This window comes from Monopterus albus, unplaced genomic scaffold (assembly GCF_001952655.1).
Source record: "Monopterus albus unplaced genomic scaffold, M_albus_1.0 scaffold60.1, whole genome shotgun sequence".
Taxonomy (NCBI): Eukaryota; Metazoa; Chordata; class Actinopteri; order Synbranchiformes; family Synbranchidae; genus Monopterus; species Monopterus albus.
In genome coordinates, this window is record NW_018127940.1 from 2,773,426 (window position 1) to 2,793,535 (window position 20,110).

Below are 20,110 nucleotides of genomic sequence, written 5' to 3' on the forward strand. Positions count from 1 at the left end.
AAGGAATGCAGTGATTCGGGGCCGCGGGAATTTAACCAGTGTAGCTGTTTAGCTTAACACTTGAGTTGGGTTAATCATAGTTTGGATTATCAGGGGTAGAACTAGATAAGTATTACTTCTTTCTACTCCTTTGCAAGCATGTAATGATCATTTATCATCATGAGACATTTTTTTCCTCTTTTTTGGGGGGTTTTCTCTGGTTGTTTTGAGGTATATATTGATCATGATTTCTTTTCCCTTATCTGTTTTATTATATGCTTGGAATTAATGAATGTATTATAAGGTAAGAGTTGGGGTTACACATTTAGTTTTGATGATTCTGCTTAGGGTAAGGGACTAGGGAATGCTTTATGTCAGTGAGTGTGCTTACAAAAATAGCTGCAAAAATGTGGACCTACAAAATACTGCTTTCTATAATGATCTTAAAACAGAAGTATAGACTAAATCTGACATTTCCGCAGATTCTTGTAAAGTCTTGTAACAGCACTGGGTACATCACTTATGTTTAGTCTGTTCATTGACATGCTGCAATATCACATAGGGAAAAGGTAAATCAAGACAGCTGTACAAAGATAAAACATCCCACAGCTCTCACTCATGCAGATAAGTAGGGAGGCTGTGCCAGAAAGTACCCAAAAGTATATTTCCTGCTTTAAAAAATCATCACTGCCTGCCTGGAAACTGTTGAAGCATGTTTACTAGAATAGAGCATACTGGATCATAAAACTGTTATGTTTTCAGTTCAGTTTGACCCTTTCAAAAACAAAAAAACAACAACTATAAATGAATTGCTGAAAGTGAACACATTTGACAAAATAAAACACAAGATTGTCAACCTCCCCAAAACACCATAGAAATATACCAGAAGAGATTCTTTTAAAAACGGTTGAATAAGCTCAGTTTATGGTACATCCCACTGACATCCGTGTGTTTTTGTTTTGGTTTAAGTTTAGTAGATCATAAAACATTTTCTGAGGAAATGATGCAGCTTGGCAAAATAAATAAAACCCAATATGCTTGACCTGTTGATTTAGATTAAAATAAATCTCAGTTAAGTCATCTTTAATGATCTTATCGCTCACAAATGAAATCTGGTAACAAGTGCAATGTCTGGTTGTTTTGATAAACTAGCAGTGGAGGTATTGTATTATATGTTGCTAGCAGTTTATTGATTTTGCCTAAAGACATAATGGAGGATATTTACGAACAAGACAAAACCCCCCCCCCCCCCACACACACACACACACAAAATATATTGATTAGTATGAAATTACACTTGTGCCTGAGCAGAGCACCATTTTTGTCAACTCTTGTTTTACTCCCCGTTTTTCTTTTTTAAAACAAGCTTACTATAAAACTCTACCAAAAATGCTAAGATATGCCTTGCATGCACATGTGCATATGTGTGCATGTCTTTTCCTCCTCAGTAACACATCCATATCATGTGTGTCCAAGACAGCTGCACAGACATAGCACCATGCCAAAGCACTTTTTGCCAAAACTATATTCCCAGATTCCAAGATTTCCACAACCTAATCAGCCACAGATCTCAGTGTCATGTTCTTGGATGATTGATGGATACCCCTGAGAGACAAACATATGGGTGTAGTGTTGTTCTTGATACTAATAACACTCTATTGTTTTAAAATGTATGCTTTTGACAGAATCCTTTCTCTATCTAGAAAACACGAGTATGGGCCAACTGGGCCTTGGAATCTTGGAATAAGTCCTGGTCCAACCCAGAATTTCAGTTTGTACAAAACAGCACTTACAGACTTTTTATCATACTCTCACCATATTTACTGGGTGTTAAGGGCTCATGCTAAGTGGGACTGTGGGTGTGGATTTTGCCCCTGCCCTCTCCAAGCTCTGGACTTAACCATGGGCCCACTAAGCCCAATGATCTGTGCAGCTGCAAAGAAGCATTAGGTTACCAAGCCAGTGAATGACAAGAGCAGGTTGGGTGGAACACTGAGACATACAGAGGTGCACAAAACATCTTGTCTTCTGCAGCAGGAAGTTCTTACTACTGCTGTTTACATGTAATGCCTACAGTTGTGTCTTTGTAGGTGCATATGTTTCTAAGTGTGTGTGTGTCTGTATATTTCTGTAAGTCGCTCTGCCAGATATATTGTACACGTGTGTTGCTAATCTCAGTGTCACTTGGTGTCAATGCTATATTGGACCTATGGCCCTATATGGTTTCTAAATGCTCTTGCTATAAAGGCCCTTTCTCTCTATAACTCTTCGAAAATAAAATATGTTGACAGGTAGTGGCCACAGCTGTTTTCAACAGGGGTGATGGTTGTCTGTCTGCTGTGATACTGTAAAAGGGAAAAGCTATCTGATACAGCATATCTCCAGCATCCCTGATAAGCCTTATCTGTTTACAGTACAGTCTCTACTCACTCTCTTTGTCTTGTCTCTCTCTTTGGTAACCTGAGTGAGTGAGTGTTAGAACAGAGACAGATCCAGGGCCTACTGAGCCTTTGCTGCAACTAGAAGGAAGATCAGGGGTCACTCTGTAATAACATTCCCATGGTGCACCTCCCCCCAGCCCTCATCCCTGCCAGAAACTTCCCCAGCATACTACAGGGCAGTGGATACAGATAAAAAAGAGAAACAGAAGACGTTTCTAAATGAAATGCAGTTTCTTTTGACTTGGACGTTCTAGAAACACTGCATGAGTGTGGTGATCAAGAATACCTGTGTTAGAGAGAACACATTGTGACAGTGGAAAATTAAGTAAATCTAATGATATCATTAAGAAAGTACATTATGTTCTTGACATAGATAAACTTCTAAACAGCCGATACATATAACACTCATATTCACGTGACTTTTCAAAGTTCAAGCAATTTATGTTCAGCACTCTTCACTGCGCTAGCACCCTGCAGGTGGAACAGTGGGTGGTAAAAAGTTTATTTATCCTTCATTTTAATACTGCAGCATAGTATGGCTGAGTATGTTGGTGCCTTTATTTTAGAGACATCAACCTGTAACAACTTAGGATTTATTGTTTTATTATTATTTTAGATCTTATTCAAAGTGATATTAAAATGGTCTTTAAAAGGTTTAAATTTAACTTATGTATAGCTGTAGATACCCTGTATTATTATTCATTTCATTTATTAGATATCTGACAATGTGAAAAGTGTTTTATTATTATTTAACAGAGGTCATGAACAAGCGCTTTGTGGGGGGATTTCTGTTTCTGCATGTTACTTCTCACTTTTATCTCTTTTGATTTTAATTTGTGCCACATAAATAAAACTGAGAGCACATCAACACAGCTACTCTATCTGTGGTCAACACAGTCCTGGTAACTGAGAGGGAAGGAGCACCTGTCCAAGAAGAACCTTAGAAAGAGAGAGAGTAAAAAAAAAAAAACAGGTACAAATTCAAAGCCACAGGAGAGGACCCTGTAGTCTATATGTAGGGACTGCCCGTGTGGTTTGCTGCTGTAATTCTTTCTTTTTTCTCTGTAAGATCCGAACATCTTTGCGTCTAACACACCACTGTAATGCAGTTGGCCCTGCTGGAGAAACAATCCAGCCCTGCCTTCCTGACCTCTCTGTCTAGCAGATCCTACAAACATACAATGGCTGCCTTAATTACCAGCCTCCATTCCCAGCAATAGGGCCTTCCCCAGTGGTGCCCATTGCAAACCACAGTCTCTCCCTAAGGTGCCCTTTCAAGTATAACACAAAGCCAGCAGTGTCAGTCCCTGATCCCTTGACACCAGATCCTGTGCCAGCACTCACAGCTTCACATTGTCTCTATCTGCTCATCTGGTTGTCCGTCCTCTCTGTCAGCCTGACTCATACCACGAAGAAATCTCTGTTGCTGTGTCATGAGTCTGTGCTGTTGTGAGGAGCAAATTATTTGACTACATACAGATGAACCGGTGGAAGGAAGCACAAAATTTTATTGCAAATGTGAATGTAATCTAATCATTGCTTCTCTAGGTGTATCAATGAAAAACACAATGCAAAATTATTTACTGTATATGAAAACAGTCTCTAAAATCAATATATCCAAACATAAAAAAACAATATAATAGGTGTTTAAATATACTGGCTTATATCAGAGAGAACATTCATATTTAATATGAGCTAGCCACTGGTGGAGCGTCAGGGGGTGCAAGCGGTGCAGCTGCAGCCGGGCCCACACCATCTTAAGGTTATTGTTATTTTACCTCCTCACAGGTTATACAGTAGCTCCAATGGCACCACCCACAGAGCACACAAAGTTACATGAATCAAACGCATCCTGCCAGCATTCACTAGTGTAGAACTTCATTACCATGGAGCCACAAACTGGACTTTTCCACATTTGAATCTCATAAAGCCAAGACATTTGACCAAGGCAGATCATGAAGAAGGCCAGCAACGCATCATTCACATAGGTGTTTGCTAGCTGCTGATGAGTTTCAAGTTATAGAGCAGCACAGTTCTGTGTAGGTTTGCATTAGACACATAGGACTGCCTGTTTTAGATTAGCATATACCTTCTACAAGGCAAAGTGTTCTTACTGTATTTTCTAATATAGAATGGGATAGATTGGAAAGATAAAGTGTTACACTTTTAAAGGGGTTTGTGCTACAGTACCATAAGATATAAAGGAACTAAAAGAGGTAGAGCATGAGGAGAATAGATTCTAAAGTGGGCATTGACCTGGTTCCTCTCATGCCACAGTGACAAGCTTACATAAAGCAATGTGATGAGCAACTGCCCAGGATATATTATTGTTTATGTCCTTTCATTAAGTGCAGCCTGCATTTTATAGTCCTGACTCAGCAGCATGGCAGGAAAATGATTCATACAACAAAGATTATGTACGCAAAACAACCAGACACAAGGACAGTTTCTTCCCCAAGGTCATCACTCTGATGAACACTTAACCCGTGACTGTATAACAAAATGACAACCCTCAGTGCAATACTTTGTAAATATACTTTTGTATATATCTATGTGGAAAACTGCATCTAAACTGTATGTTTACATATTTCTGTATTTATAAGTACTTTATTTTTATTTTCTTTTTTTGTTCTTTCAGTCTTATCTTATTTACTTGTCTACTCATTGCCCTACAGAAGAACATGGTACAAAAACATTGAGAGCCACTGTACCAGAGTCAAATTCCTCGTGTGTCCAATACACCTGGCGTCAAGGAAGTGTCACAGAAGAACTAATCACATTAATCCATTTGAAGCTAAATTATATGTGTACACTTAAGCTATAGTGACACTAAATCAAGAGATTTTATATTGTGTCTTAATACACCTCTCTCCTGTTGATAAGTTTGGAGCTGCCATTTATCATTATCAGAAAGCAACTATGAGTTTACCTGTCTATGGTAAATGCGACCGTGTAACACCATCTCTCAGAGATGGGGTCATAAGTGTCACAGTTACCAAAACAGGAAGTGTTCTGATTGTTGTCTCAGCAAAAACTGAGAGGAAGAGAGGGATTTCTGTACAGAACACAAACCAGCTGGCAGGAAGCTACACTTTTATCATTCTTTTAACTTTGATTTCCTTTCAGGGGAAGTGCCCTCATTCCCCTTTCACTAGCTCACTGTCTCTCAGCTATTGAGCCTTTCTCGGGCTTTATACCCTGTGTGTTTCCGACAAGCACAAACTCAGTAGTGCTCCATGCCATCACAGTGACACAGTTATGTCAGAAATGGTCACAGGGTGTAGAGAGCATGGTGGCAAAATGTGAAGCATTCTCTCATGACAAATGCTCAAGTGTGACTGTCATGCTGAAAGATTGTTTTTTGACAGGGTTGACAAATAAAAAGAGAGAGTGAATGACACAAAAGCAAGAGGACAGAAAAGCTGGTGGAGGCAAAGGAAAATCTCTACCTGATTTCACACTATCTAGATACAGTATCTTTCATTGAAGTCAGTAGATGGTTAAATAGAAATTATATTCTCTCTCCTTCCAGGAGCATTAGCCTCCAGGGAACAGCTAAAGTTGCCAACTACATTTAGTTCATAATCTGTTGAACTGTTGAATAATCAGCACTGGAATAACATCAGCTCATTTTAGACTATTTAGAAGCATGTTTCTAATATAAAAATTGACAAATGTTTCACCAGAGCCTTGAGGCAGAGCTGTTATTAAACTGGCCTTTAGATTATGGTGGATTTTGTTTGTGAACTGGACCATTTGAATTTTACAAAAAGCTTCAGGCTACAGTAGGTTATGAACCAAATTCTCTGCAAAAAAAGAACAAGAAGTGTTTGATTTAAATTCCAGGAACAGCTTGGGAAAAAACATGGACTGGGTGAAGGGAAACAGACAGGTCTCCCCTTGCTTTAGTACTACAGAGTCACTCACAATCACCCAAGACACCTAACAGTATACCATTAACTGTTATAGCTCAAACTGTATAAACCCGGTCTTCCAGATGTGATTCTGGTAGCCTACTATCCTCTTTCAAATATTCACAGGGGACTTTTATATTAATAAAAAATGCATATGCTCAATGTACTTATTTACTTGTAAAATAAACTAAGGGGAAAATAGACATTGGTTTCAATTCTAAATTTGAGACATAACTCATCTACAGACATAAACCCAATTCTATTAGGATTTTAATATTAGAGTTACAACCAACAGGAAACAAAGTGTGCCCACACAGGGCTAAAATACTTGTTTTCCAAGAGTGAGGCACACAGACAGCACTGTGCAGCGATGTAAGACTGGTAAATTATAAACTTGCAATGTGTATTTGATATGGTATCCCCCAACTCTACCCCACACCCCTTAGTACAACAAGAAACTGAAACATTAAAACAAAGTGGTTGCACAATTATCCCCCACACGACTGCCGGCCAATTTGGAAAATGATTACTGACACTTACAAACACCGGAAGATTTAAAACCAAATACATTTTGCCAAAACAACAACCGCTGATGTTTGTTATGGTAGACAAAGTGGGCTGGCAAGTCACACATTACTCCAAGCGTGATTTGCCTCTGGTGAGAACAGGCCCTCACTTCACAGCTCACCTCCGGTCTCCATGTTGACACTATTATAGGAGATTATGGGCACCATTTGTCACGAAGACCAGACTGCTGCTGAAATCACAACAGCATGAAGTGTGAGATCCATCACAGTAACTGGCATACAGTAAAAGCAACAGAAGACTTTTTTTTTTTTTTGCAATTCTGATCAACACAGTTACTGTGATGCTCTTGCAGCAGCTCTTCTTTTCTGCCTGCCCTCCCTGTTCTTTTTTTTACAGATGGATATCTAAAGAACATCCCATGTTTGCGTGTGGTTGTTGTTTAATGTATAATAATTTTTATAGGTCTCACAGCGGGTCAAGAAAGACAAATCTGTATGTCATAACTGGCTTTTTAGTCTGTATCTGTGAAATCTAAGCAATGAAAAGCATGCAGATGCAGTAGCCTCATGTAAGAGGGCTTTTCATTGCTATGAACCCCTTTAGGAAATATGCTTCTTAAGTATCTTGCTGACAGTTAAATAAGAAAGTTGATACCACTTTCATGACTATCTGTTAAATATGAACCTTGCTGGTTAGCATAGCTTAGCATAAAAATTGGAAAAAGGGGAAGCAGCTAGCCTAGCTTTGTCCTATAAAGATCATTATTCAACACATTATAATCTTATTAGTTTAATCAGTAAAAGAAAAGAAAAATAATAATAAAGGGTGCTGTTTTACAGGAGATGCTAACTGGTTTGACCTTTATATTTCTCAGCCAACTCATGGTCACATTTCCTGTAATGTTAAAATAGTGCTTTATATGTAGTCAACACTGTTTATTACTACAAAAAAACCCTCCTACACTACATGACCACACCATTTCCTGTCAACACTTTCAGTTACAAATGCGAGATGTCTGCATTTTTTTGTCTGTTTTTCTCACTGGTTTGAAGTGGGTGGGACACAGACAAAGGTTCTCTTTGCTCCATTCAGGTTTTAGCAACAGTTGAATCAAAAGCTACAGCACATCTATATTTATAATACAAATTTTTGTATTACAAACTCCTAACATTTGAAACCATGTATTGGGCTGCAGGCTCTGAGTTTGTGATGGATGTTATGTCAGTGATGTTTGGCTTTTAAACTTTTATAAAAAAAAAAAAAAGGTATTATACCAGTTTTAAAATTTCTCAGAAGAATTTTAAAAATGCCCAGGAAATTATAATTCTGAAGGACTGAAGCAGGGGAATGTATTACAACCAGGAACAGGACAGCAAGTTGGGACTCTACACATACACACTGCAGCAGCAACCACCCACACATACCCACAAATCCGCATTCCAGCAAAGACATTTTCCATTAGTTAATCTTTCTACAGGGATACATATAAAGAAGATGTCATTCAGTGCATTATTTTGATCACCCAAATCAGAAGCAGAGCCAACTGTTGAGAGGATTAGTCCTCTGAACAGAACCAAATCATGAGCGCAAGTGGAAGATATCTTGGAAGGGGGCCAAAGCGTAGCAGTGAGGGGCATTCTGCTCATAACTGGGGAAGCGACCTCATTTTCTGAATAAAAGCCAGTTTACATAACACCTCTGTCCCCATGACAAGGAGTGCTGGGCAGCTGCTGGCAGGCCTGTGGCTTTCACTCAAGAGTTCCCTGAAAAATATTTCTTTCAGTACAGCCACAAGCCTCGTCTGTGTGTTTTCAACATTAGCATGTTCTAACTGAAAAGTCTTAAATCAAGTGTTGCATAAACACTGGTAGCCTCAAGAATTTATCTAACTCAGTCTCATACAATCAAGAAATGGATACACTAACCATCAGCCAAGAGATAAATCCACCAGTAAATCTTTGACTCAGTCTCCTTCACCTGCAGGAAAGTCAACTTTGGGTGAGGAAGGTTTAAAGCACATGATATGATTTTTTTTTTTAATCACAAAAGCTCAGTTTCTCACTTCAAATCAAATATAACTCAAGTGTATGGTATATGATACAAATAAACTGATTTGGTAAACACTAGTTATACAGCTAACACATCTGAGCCTAAGAACAGTGCAACAGTGTAGGTGCATAATGTGTTTTTAACAAAAATGTTAAATAATGCTATGGCTACCCAGATGGTATTACTAGTATCATGTCTGTTATTTTTAGTCTTTTGATTAACTTTTTACCTAGCAGCAAACAGCACAGTCAAACACTTTGAGATGAAGTAGAAGAGGAAGACTGTACATGTCATTAGAATGTGAAACATCCTGAACCAGGATGGCAAACTTAGCAGCGCTCTGAGAAGCAGGAGCCTCTTTTTTCATTGGCAAAGTGCCTCTGGAGAGGGCAAACTACTAGGGACACATTTATCCCCAAATGCATTCCTGTGCAGGCAGATACCAAAACCTCCATGGGCACACTGAGCACTGCACCTTGTCAGTAATAATAATGTAGGACAATGTTATGAAAATATTGTTTAGAAAATGATACAGGTTTTGGCTAATATGTAATCACTTTTAACATTAAATTTAACATTTTCTATTGCCAGATTTGTGTCACATCTGTTATTTGGGTCTTCAGCTGGTTAAGGAAGGCTGAGTTATCCTTGGCTAGATATGCAACAAAAGGTGATAGAGCAACAGTGTAAGTGATGTAGCACAAATGGAAGGTAAATTTATGGAGAGAAAACCCAGGAGAGACTAAATAACTGAGATGGTGTTGAGCTGTGTAGGTGAGGCTGTTTGGAGACTTGGCTACTTTTTGAGTTACTGTTGGTAGTTTAACAAACATCTGATATATAAACCAGAAGGCAGCTGAATGTGACTTTGACATCCACCACTGAATGCTTACATCTAGTGCAAAATAAAGCAGCATTTTAGCGTTTTCATTTTAAACTGGTGAAGATGTACCAAATAACAGAAAAAAGTTACATGCTGCATGATAAACCATGACCCAAAATTCCCATTGGAATTGTCAAAAGATGATGTAATTCTCAAACGTTTTAATTTGGAGCTGTCCAGATATTTCATCAATACACAGGCCTTTCACAGACCTCCTGAGACAAGTCATCATGTCATAAAGCAAGTCAACGCATTTTAATCTCACATCTGCTACTCATTACCATTCAGAAACACAGGACTGGGGTTAGGCTATTGCACCTCACCCAGGGAGGAGGAGAGAGGAAACGGCAGCAGAGAGACTAAGAGAGAAGGGAGATTATTAGGCACCATGAGTCTAATAAACAAACAATAAATAACTTGCAAAAAACTTCCACAATGCTGAGTGAAAGTGTCATTGCAATTGTCTCATGAAATTATATCACATTCAGGCTGGAGTCTTTACAAGGTGAATGATGGCAGCTCCACCGCAGCAATTTCACAATCTAGTATTTTTTTCAACTCCTACAAAATTCATAAAATGTCACCTCATTTACTGCACATGAACTCATAAGCACACAACTTCTCTTATTTACATGAAGTTCTTAAGTAATTGCACACCCTCGTCTTTAGTCAAGCTTCCAACCAGGGCCTTACTCTTAAAAGAGACATTTTTGCCAAGACCTAATTTAAAGTAAATTGGCAGAGATCATTCGGCACTTAAAATTCTCATGGTGCTTTCCAAGATGAGTTTAGATTTTAGGAAATGATAACAGCTGGGCCCCAATTAGTTACACCTTAATGCGCTGTAGCCTCCATGCTAGACCTTGAGGTAGATTTACAACAGCACCTCGCAAACATTCTTGTATCGTAACAGACTGAGTCAGTGGGAAACTGGAAAGCAGAGGAATGCAACTGTTGTGGATTTATATAATATCTTGCGTGAGACAAAATGTTGTTCATGGCTTTTTATTTCCTGAAAAAAAAAAAAAATTCTAACAGCTAACATGATGATCCAGTGCTAGTACAGACAGTTTCACCTTTGATCCTTGAACTACCCTGACAAGTTTACTTATCATGGTTATAACATAGTGTAATGCTGCAGCAGTTAAGATGCACACAAGCACACATATACACACACTCGCACACATGACTACAGAAGACAGAGGCCAGCCTGTTTAACAAGTAGGTCAGACCAGTGCTAAAGAGAGAGAGGGAGAGAAGCATTGACTGGAGCAAGCACAACTTTTAGTGCCACCATTGGCTTGTATGAACCAAACGAAAAGACGCTGAGGGTGTCTAGAGTCACAAAGCTATTAAAATACAAAACATGACATTAGTAATTAAGTAACTGAAAGGCATATATACCTACCAGAAGTGATTTTCAATTATTTGTTATATCTGAAAATGTTATTATATAATATACGTGTGTCATTAGCCTCACCTGTGGGCAGTCTTTGATGTAATGGCCCTTGTTGAAGCACAGGTGGCACAGGTAGTTGGGTGGGGGTCTTTTGTTGGGTTTTCTTGGTTCTGAAGAAAGTGAAAGGTCTGAGAAATGGTCCGTCAGGGAATTGAGTCCATCCACAATGTTGTTCAGGGAGCCATAGGGTGACACATTCTTATACAGGTTGTTGTTTAAGGCCTATAAAATAACATCAGACAAACTTTAACATGAAGTTCTTTAGATTCTTTGTCAAAAAGTTGTCAAATATATATTGTACTTAAGGTAAATAACAACCTTGGGACACATTCATACTCAATTCACACACAATTCTCAACTGTCAAAGTTTTATAAAGTGTGATTTCTTCACAGACAGTATTCTGGACATACTACATGTCCACATATAAGACATCACATAAAAAAATTATATTTCTGCTTTGAGATTAATCACCAATTTCCTTTACATGCTTTCTGTTCTATTTTCTGTTGCATAAAAGTGAAAAAACCCATGCAAGATCATTTCTCTCATTATATTCAGAACATCTGGCGGCAGGCCCAGCTGCACTCATGAGCTGGAAAAGTACTGAGCATGTCCACAGAGAAAGACAGGACTTTACAGAGGATGACTGATTGTAAACAAGATGGGAGGCATGTTCCCTCGCCAGCCTGTGGAACATCAGCAATGTCACCATGCACTGTTGGTGGTAAACTAGCCATGGCCAGTGTTTGTAGTCTGCTTGGAGCCACAGAACACAGCGTAGCATGCCACAGTGAATTCATAGAAGATGCTCTTTGAATATTAATAACAGGGAAAGTATTGCCTGCAGCTACTTATTTCCTTTCTCATTCATGTATTTGTCTGTTTGAGTACAATCTAGAAATGACAGACAGAAATTGACCTCTGGGTGAAATGCTGCTGATTTTAAATGCTTTTATTTTCACATAGTCAGGTAAATAACTCGTGTGAGTTAGTTGCTCACTAATCATCTGTCTTATCATTTAACAGTTTATCATCACTGACAGTCATGCCTCTTTTTAGGACACCTGTGATTTTTATTGTTGTGCAGGACATAAACCTTAGATTTGGCAACCTTACAAAAACTGAAAGCCAAATCTTTATCTCCAGGCTGTAAGACTGTCTTGCAAAACAGCTCCAGCTTTAAGACTCATGTTCATTTGTGTAGTGATCATAAATCAACCAGTAAGGCTCTGTAGTTTGTAAAGTTTTCCATCTGTCATGTGTTTTAGTTCTGTGTATTACTGCGATATGTATTATCAGTCCTTGCAGAAATGTACGTGTATGTGTATTTTCCAAACTTAGAAATCTGTGCAAATTGTTACATTATTTTAACAAATATAAAGGAAGAAACTTTACTCACTTTATGTTCTTCCCATTTCTTTCAGTTTGGCTTCCAACCTTCTAGTGTCAGCCCAAAGGAAACAGATTTCACACACATCTGCTAATGGTGGGGTGAGACTGTTTGTTTATTTTGTGTGTCTGTGTGTGAGCATGAGTGTGAGTGAGCGAGTGAGAGAGTCAGCAGGAGGTTGTGTGTGGCAGTAGTTTGTGTATGTATGCATTGGCCAACACAACGGGGACTAAACTGGCATCATTATCAGTACCAGTCACACGTGTCCATGTGAGGTGGCAGCAGATCCGTGACTGTTTTCACAGGTCCAGGAATGAGGCGTCACTCTGCAGGGCGCAAGCACACACTGATGTGTTTAAACCAGGGCTGTGTTATCTTGTGGAAACTTTAGATGTGACTGATTTAATGTAGAATAAATTCCTCAAAAAATTGCTGTATGGTTAAATTAATCCAGAATGGTTCTAGATCTTCAAATGTCACATTGCAGTGTTTGTGTTCTTGGACCGAACTAGGTAATAAGGGAGAAAAAGCTGTGTGCAAATGAGAATGTTGTTCATCTACTTGTGCGACAATATCAGTTCCCAAACAAAACAAATTCTTTTATCGCTGTTTTACTTTAGGTGGGCTATTTTGTGATCCTTCATGGCAAAAACAACCACATTTTGCATTACTCATCTCATCATCAAATCCCTGCAGTGGTTTATTTTACTTGGCTTAGCTTGCCATGGTACATTACAAAATGCCTCCCTCCTCAATCCAAACCATTTCCAGGCTGTATTTGTGTTGCCTCCGTTTGAAACACATTATAGTCATGCAGATTGAACAGCATTACAAAATTGAGTGCAATGTATAATGTGCACACCCAGTTTCCACCAGAGTCACCCAGAGTCTGTTTCATGTTAAATGACTTCAAAAAGCCTCTATGGTTACCAACATAATAATGGACACTGGCTCTAGATGGCGACTACACCATCCATCCACGTCTAGTGTTTCCCAGAGTTTCCAATACATAGCGTCATAGTAACATAGATCTAAGAAATTCAACTGTGGTGTAATCAACACACTTGGAAGCATGCAGTATATTCTTTACACTACCATTTAGCCCACAGTATACAATTATTTTTGTGTGTGCTGATTGGGTGAGGTTGAGCTCTTTTGCACAGTATGGCCTGCAGTATCAGGTTTGCACCCTGCACACATTATCAGCATGTCTGTCCCTAAAATTACACTCATCTCCAAAAATAGACAATATGTAAACAGGGACTGATTTTGTTTGCACAACCTGGTCTATTTGAAGAAGTCAGAGACAGCAGACATCAGCAAGAGGCTGCAGTGTCCTGCTCTTTCCAGACAGAGGTGTGCAGGGTGAATCTAATTCCATCAGTCCCCCTTTACCTCTCAGATCAGTAGCATGCCTGGTTAAAACATATTTTTGCTCAGCAGTAACACCTTTAATGTGAACCATTACACAACAGTATGCTGCAAACAGTCTTATTAATCTCAAATTATTTTATGACATTATAGGGTCAGGGAATTAACTTGTCCTAACAAAGTTAATTTAGTTACTTACTTATCCTTTAATTAAACCCCGGTGGCCAGCGGCCAACACAATACATTTATGTGGAATCAAAAGCACAGTTAATTCTTTTGGAAGTGATATTTCCATCAGCCTATATCACAGTCTTGTGTTAGTCTATATAAAGTATGATAGCTGGCCTCTTACATATATTGTTTAGAAATAATGTTTTCAACAAATTCAAAATAGAATACTAATATCATACTAAAACGTTTTTATAGTGTCGATATTTGAAGTTAATGTCCATATTGGAAATATCATGGATATTAGGCTATGTGTATCCTACCAGAACAGCCCATCCGGTACATGCTAGAACATTTGCTGCACAGGCATGTAACAGTAAACATCATCCAATTCTATATATCACTCATTTCAACCCCAGTCTTGCATCTGAAACAGCACAGATAGGCTCTGAATGCGGCATGCCGTCTTTCACCTCATTCCGCTGCAGCTGAAAGAAGTTGTTGAGATAGTTGGAGTTCAAGGAAGAGCTCAAGTCCGCCGCTGCGGGAGTCTTGCTCAAACTGAGATCCGGGTGGGAAGAGTTGGGTTCGGGTCTGAATGCGTCAAATGCGCTGGTCTGGTGGGGGTCTTGTAAGGAGAGATAGACCCAGTTGAGAAGTTGCGCAGGCTGGTACACGGAGGCACTCGTGTCTATGGCAGACAATAAGCTCATCTTTCAATTCAAATGGCTTAACTGGATTTTTCACCGTTGATTCTTGGACTAGTCTCAACTCTTCTTGCCCTCTTGCTTTTTCGTTCCCCGGCAGATGGTAAGAGCTCCTTTTTTTTATTCCCGTAAAGGGCCCTGTCCTCCTCACGCCGGGAGCTCGTCCCAATTTAATGTTACTCAAAAGTCATTGCGCTAACATGTCAGTATAAAAAGTTTTCCCCTGCTCCCCATGGTCCGCTATCTGCCTTTATTGCAACGGGGCAGAGTGAGGCTCTTTGAATATGTAATGAGGATGGCTTTGCGTCACCGAGTGCGTTGACCAATCATATTCATTGATAGTCTAATGAGACAAATGTTTCAACCCACATCGGTTACTAAATTAAATCAGTTTAATAGACTCTGTATGAGCCATATGATGATGTTTATTACTTTATCATTAATCAAGCTTGTTTGGTCAGTAGGTGTGGACTATATGTTGTGTGGAAAAAAAATTAATTTTAAGCTGTTAGTGTGAGGATATTTTACAGCCCTCAAATCTTCATGTAATTAAGGGCACAGACTTGGTTTAAGGTTAAAATGCTGTTTAGGTTAGGTTAGGTTTACGTTAGGGTAGGTTATGGGTTGGGGTGACGTATTTAGTTGTGATAGTTAAAGTTAAGGTAAGGAATGCATTAGGTCAATATAGCTTTAGAAAGACCAACATGCAGACCCTGTGTGTGTGTGTGTGTGTGGATAGTGGGTGTGGGTGGGTTGTTATAGATGTTTTGTTTATTCAGGAACAGAGATGAGCAGTTGCATTGACTAATCTTTGGAGTGTGCCTGTGACTCATGTTAATGTAGTTTACTACATTGGTTTGGCCTCTCTGATCATTAAGTCAACAGGTATCTACATCATGTCAAATACATAATGTCAAATACAGTCACTATTCAGCCTTCATATATGCAACAAGAAAAAGGTTGTCTCACAGATGAATAAGCACCATTAGAAAAGATCAAATGAATCAAATTAGTTAATTAATCAATAAAACCAGCACCTCAGCACTCTCAGTCTACTCCACTGAGCATGTCCCAGTCTGCAAAGGTGGCAGGCAGAACCAGTGTGGTATGGAGAAAACCTTAAAAAGAGCTCCCTCTGGTGGCAGATGTCCTACACACATACACTGCAGTTTTGACATAAAACATAATGAATATATGTAGTCTGCTTCTTCTAAAGGTGAGCTGGAGGTTGGCATTTACTTCCTGTGACCACCATCAGTCACAGTCAGAAAAAAAGATGAAATTATATTTTGGTCACTTGATTGTTAATATAAATTTGTATATATTCAACTGTAATATAATGTAGGCCTGCTGATTACAATGGAGCCTAGTTCGTGCACTTTAATCGGATTGCTAAGAGTTAGTAAATACGTCTGTGTGTCAGTAAACAAAAAATTAATTAGGCGACTTGTATATTATGGCCTGTTATACAAACACCTATTGTGAAATATTAGGTGACTGGTCTGTCACGCATCTCTGGGCTATTCTATGCCTAGTGTTTGCGTGGTGCGATGGCTTGTCATTGCTCCTTTGCAAATGGGTGGGTTCCTTAAAATGGAAACTATGAGTCCCACCCACATTGGTTAAATATACTCAGTACAGTGACTGTTCAAAGTAACACGTCCATCAGGAAGAGACAGCAAAACGACGAAAGTAAGTGTTAATATCCAACAACCACGCAAACGAGAGTTGATAGGATAATGAACGACACATTAGCACTTTTTATAAGTTATAAAAGTAAGTGGCAACTGCTTTTGGAGTCGTTTTGTGGGGTAGTTTCGACGTTGACCTTAACCTAGCGCTGTTATTACTGATTTTCCGGTGCCTTTAGCTCAACCATCTAAAGCTACAAAATGGTCGTAGCTTCACTTTGCGGCTGGAATTGTGTTCATTTATTTATGAATAACAAGCTAAAGCATTCGTAACGTACAGGCCTGAAGCAACTTTTGCTCGCGTTTTAAGCTAGCTGTTAGCTAAATGTTTGTTTTCCATTGACTAGCATTAGCATAGTGTTAAACTCAGTTATTAATGTTACTCGCTAGCCAGTAAAGATTAATTAATAACGAATTCGCTCAGTCTAGCAGCGGAAATAAGGTTTAAGGTGAGTAGACTGGCACACCTAGCACACCCGAGTTAACAAAAAGATAAGGGAAAAGATAATCCTATTCCAGGAATTGTATGGGATGGTAACATTAATGTTAGTTACAACCAGTTTGACCTGTGTTGTAACATCGTGGGAGGTTATATTTACCATACATTCGTGTTTAGTTTTTTCTTGTCCTAAAAGCAAGTATATGATTGTGCATCGGTTCGTGTCTGTTTATTGTGGTTTTGTCAGGTCACAGTTTAAAGTGTGAAAGCGGAAGATGTCTGCACCTGAACAGAAATTAAATGTGATAAGTGTGAACCCCAGGCATTTAACAGACGAACCACATTTGCTCAGGCCAAAAGTGTTAGGCTAAAACTTAAAGGATTTCTTTTAATTCTAACCCGGTTCTTTAATCTGAAGGCCCCAAGAAGTAACACTCAGGATACAGAAATCAGCTTTAAGTAGATTTATTTTCTTCTGGTTAGATGCAGAGTTATTACAGCGCTGGGCTCTGAGAGATGACAAGTCTCCAAGAGCTCACTTACTTCCCCAATTCTGTTGCAAAAAACCCCTTACACATAGTTCAGACATGGGTGAAAGGTTCAAGCTGCTATACTTCCACGTCTGTAAAATAGCATACATTAACACTGTCTTATCAGGACACTTATCTATGCAATCTGCTCTTGCACCACCATCTAAGAAAATAAGAAACACTACAAGTTGAACTACAGCTGAAAATTATAACTTTTATGCGAGTATAATAGTAAGGTTAATACTGATACATGGGATTGCTAATAAAACATAAACAGTCATAATAAACTTTATCATTATAAATGCAAAATAATACTAACAGTAAATAAAACAACTGCAACTCCTGAAATCCAATTCTAACATTTCACAACAGCACATTATCTTAGCATCAGTGCAACTGACATGCATTTTATCAGCAGCATGGGGAGGAAGTGTATGAGAGGTTCACAGTTAAACCAAGTCATTGTAGTAACTCTTGACTATGCACATATAAGTAGTGTATAAAATATCCCTGTATACACTGGATGTAAATGATTCTATCTCGTTTGATCTCTGTGTTTCATATGGTAGCTCATTTGCCTTGTTTGCTTTTTCAAACACAGTGTCTTTTTAATGTGTCCATAAAATGCAAATCACTTATTGTAAGTTCCCTGGCGTCAGTTTTACCATGGAGCAAGTAAGCCTGCTGGAAAAAATGCTTTTCATACTAAGCGTAACCAAACTGAATTTTTCTTTTCCTCACCATCCCACCTAAAAATGCTTGCAATCCAACATCCCTGGAATGAAGAGTTTGCACTCTAGTGCATAGGTTGTGACAATAACATTTAAGTGGCTCCATTAAAAAAACATAGTCTGTGGTGAAAATATTACAAACTCCCTTCAGTGTAGGAAAAGAATTAAACCAGCAGAAATGATAAATAGGTCCTGCTGACCTGGGTCTAACACAGAGTAAAAAAAAATTTACGGGCAGGTTTATAGCTAGGTGTGTTTTCAACTCTCTTGTTGCTCTTGGTACCAAGAACCTTGTAGTGTTCTTTCTTTTAGTTGTGCTTTATCAACAGAAAAGACAATTTAGGTGGCAGCATAAGATGATTATTACATTTTTAGTAGCATAGTCATGTTTGGCAGCCCTTTGATTGATAGTTCTGTTTTATGTTTAGAGCCATGAGCTTCCCTGGATACCCCCCTCAGGCAGGTGGATACCCTCCACAGTCTGGTGCTTACCCTCCTCAGGCAGGTGGCTACCCTCCTCAACCTGGTGGCTATCCACCACAGGCAGGGGGGTACCCCCCCCAAACCCGGGGGTGGGGGCTATCCACCACAAGCAGGTGGCTACCCACAGGTACCACAAGGTAAGCCATCACACAACATTATAAAAGGAGTAGTTTGATGTTAGCTAGCTGGAAAGTGAGAGGAAGTAGGTTCCAGTAAGAGGCATCATTTCTGTCTCAGTCTACTGTTCTTAATTCTTTCAGGCATTGAATGAAACAGTGCACCCTCAACTTTCTTGAACATTTTTTTCTCCAGGCAGCTGGGGTGGTGGCTCTCTTGGTGGTTATCCCTCCATTGGTCTTGACAGCTTATCCAACCTTGGATACAATGCTGGCATGGTACGTGTAGCTTCAAAAATCACCTCCACCCAGGAAACTCTTAATATATGTGTAATGCATGATCATCAGATTATTGGATTGAATATTCCACTTGGATTAAATTACACAGCTGTTAATGAAACATCACATAGTTTCATTTTACATTAATGTTTTGAAAAGTCTACATCATAAATTTCCTGCTTTGCCATTTCATTGTCAACGTTTTCATGTTTTCTTGCCTGAGAAAAATGGGCATATACTTCATTCTTATCCATTCTTCTGAAACCTGTCATCAGGCTGATGCAGCTTCAACTTCTTTTTTACTTTTCTGATTCCTTTTCTTATCTGTGATGTATTTCTGTTATCAAGTATCTGACTTTCCCTTTTGAGAAATGGCATGGCCACATCTATTTTTGGCTAGACTACTTGTACATTATGTAACTAGCAGAACTTCAAAACATCAGGGATATTTACTTGAAAATGTGAAATATTGATATAATTGGACATTTAAAAATGTATTAAATCATTTTAAACTAACTAAATAAATCCAAAGCTTATCCATCTAAAGGTGTGACCAGCTATCTGTGCTTTGCATAAAATAAAGGATCTGTGCACATACTATGGGATGCTAATCTTTCCAAATTACAGGCCAGCCAGATCTCTGCAGGCATAGGGGGTTTATCTCTAAACCCATCCATTTTCACTCAGCCCCCTGGGGATGCCCCTCCGCCTGGTGGGCATGGTGTACCCTCCCCTAACCAACAGTCATATGGCTTGTACCCACAGCCAGGAGGGACTATGCCACAAACTCAAGGCCCAGGGATGGGCTATCCTGGACAGCCTGGTTACCCTGGACAGGCTGGTCAGCCTGGTTACCCTGGTCAGCCTGGACAGCCTGGTTACCCTGGACAGGCTGGACAGCCTGGTTTCCCTGGTCAGGCTGGACAGCCTGGTTTCCCTGGACAGGCTGGT

General features: G+C 39.2%; 2 protein-coding genes across 9 annotated transcripts in view; one reads left to right on the top strand and one right to left on the bottom strand.

The window, feature by feature from the left end:
• zcchc24 (zinc finger, CCHC domain containing 24) overlaps positions 1–14,911 on the bottom strand; it is a 33,133-nt gene extending 18,222 nt beyond the window's left edge. The window contains exons 1-2 of the mRNA XM_020603064.1: positions 14,657–14,911; positions 11,275–11,475 (exon numbers count right to left, since the gene is read on the bottom strand). Of these exons, the coding sequence (XP_020458720.1) occupies positions 11,275–11,475; positions 14,657–14,896 (441 nt within the window). The 5' untranslated portion in view covers positions 14,897–14,911. The remainder of the gene's footprint in view (positions 1–11,274; positions 11,476–14,656) is intronic.
• Positions 14,908–20,110, top strand: part of anxa11a (annexin A11a) — a 10,407-nt gene continuing 5,204 nt past the window's right edge. The window contains exons 1-5 of one of the 8 annotated variants that reach the window (XM_020603058.1): positions 14,908–14,993; positions 18,710–18,809; positions 18,859–18,901; positions 19,077–19,159; positions 19,787–20,104. In XM_020603058.1, the coding sequence (XP_020458714.1) occupies positions 18,714–18,809; positions 18,859–18,901; positions 19,077–19,159; positions 19,787–20,104 (540 nt within the window). In that variant the 5' untranslated portion in view covers positions 14,908–14,993; positions 18,710–18,713. Of the gene's footprint in view, positions 14,994–16,401; positions 16,583–16,689; positions 17,031–18,709; positions 18,829–18,858; positions 18,902–19,076; positions 19,160–19,786; positions 20,105–20,110 lie in introns of those variants that run through there. The other 7 variants (XM_020603056.1, XM_020603055.1, XM_020603060.1 and 4 more) reach the window with 7 other exon arrangements.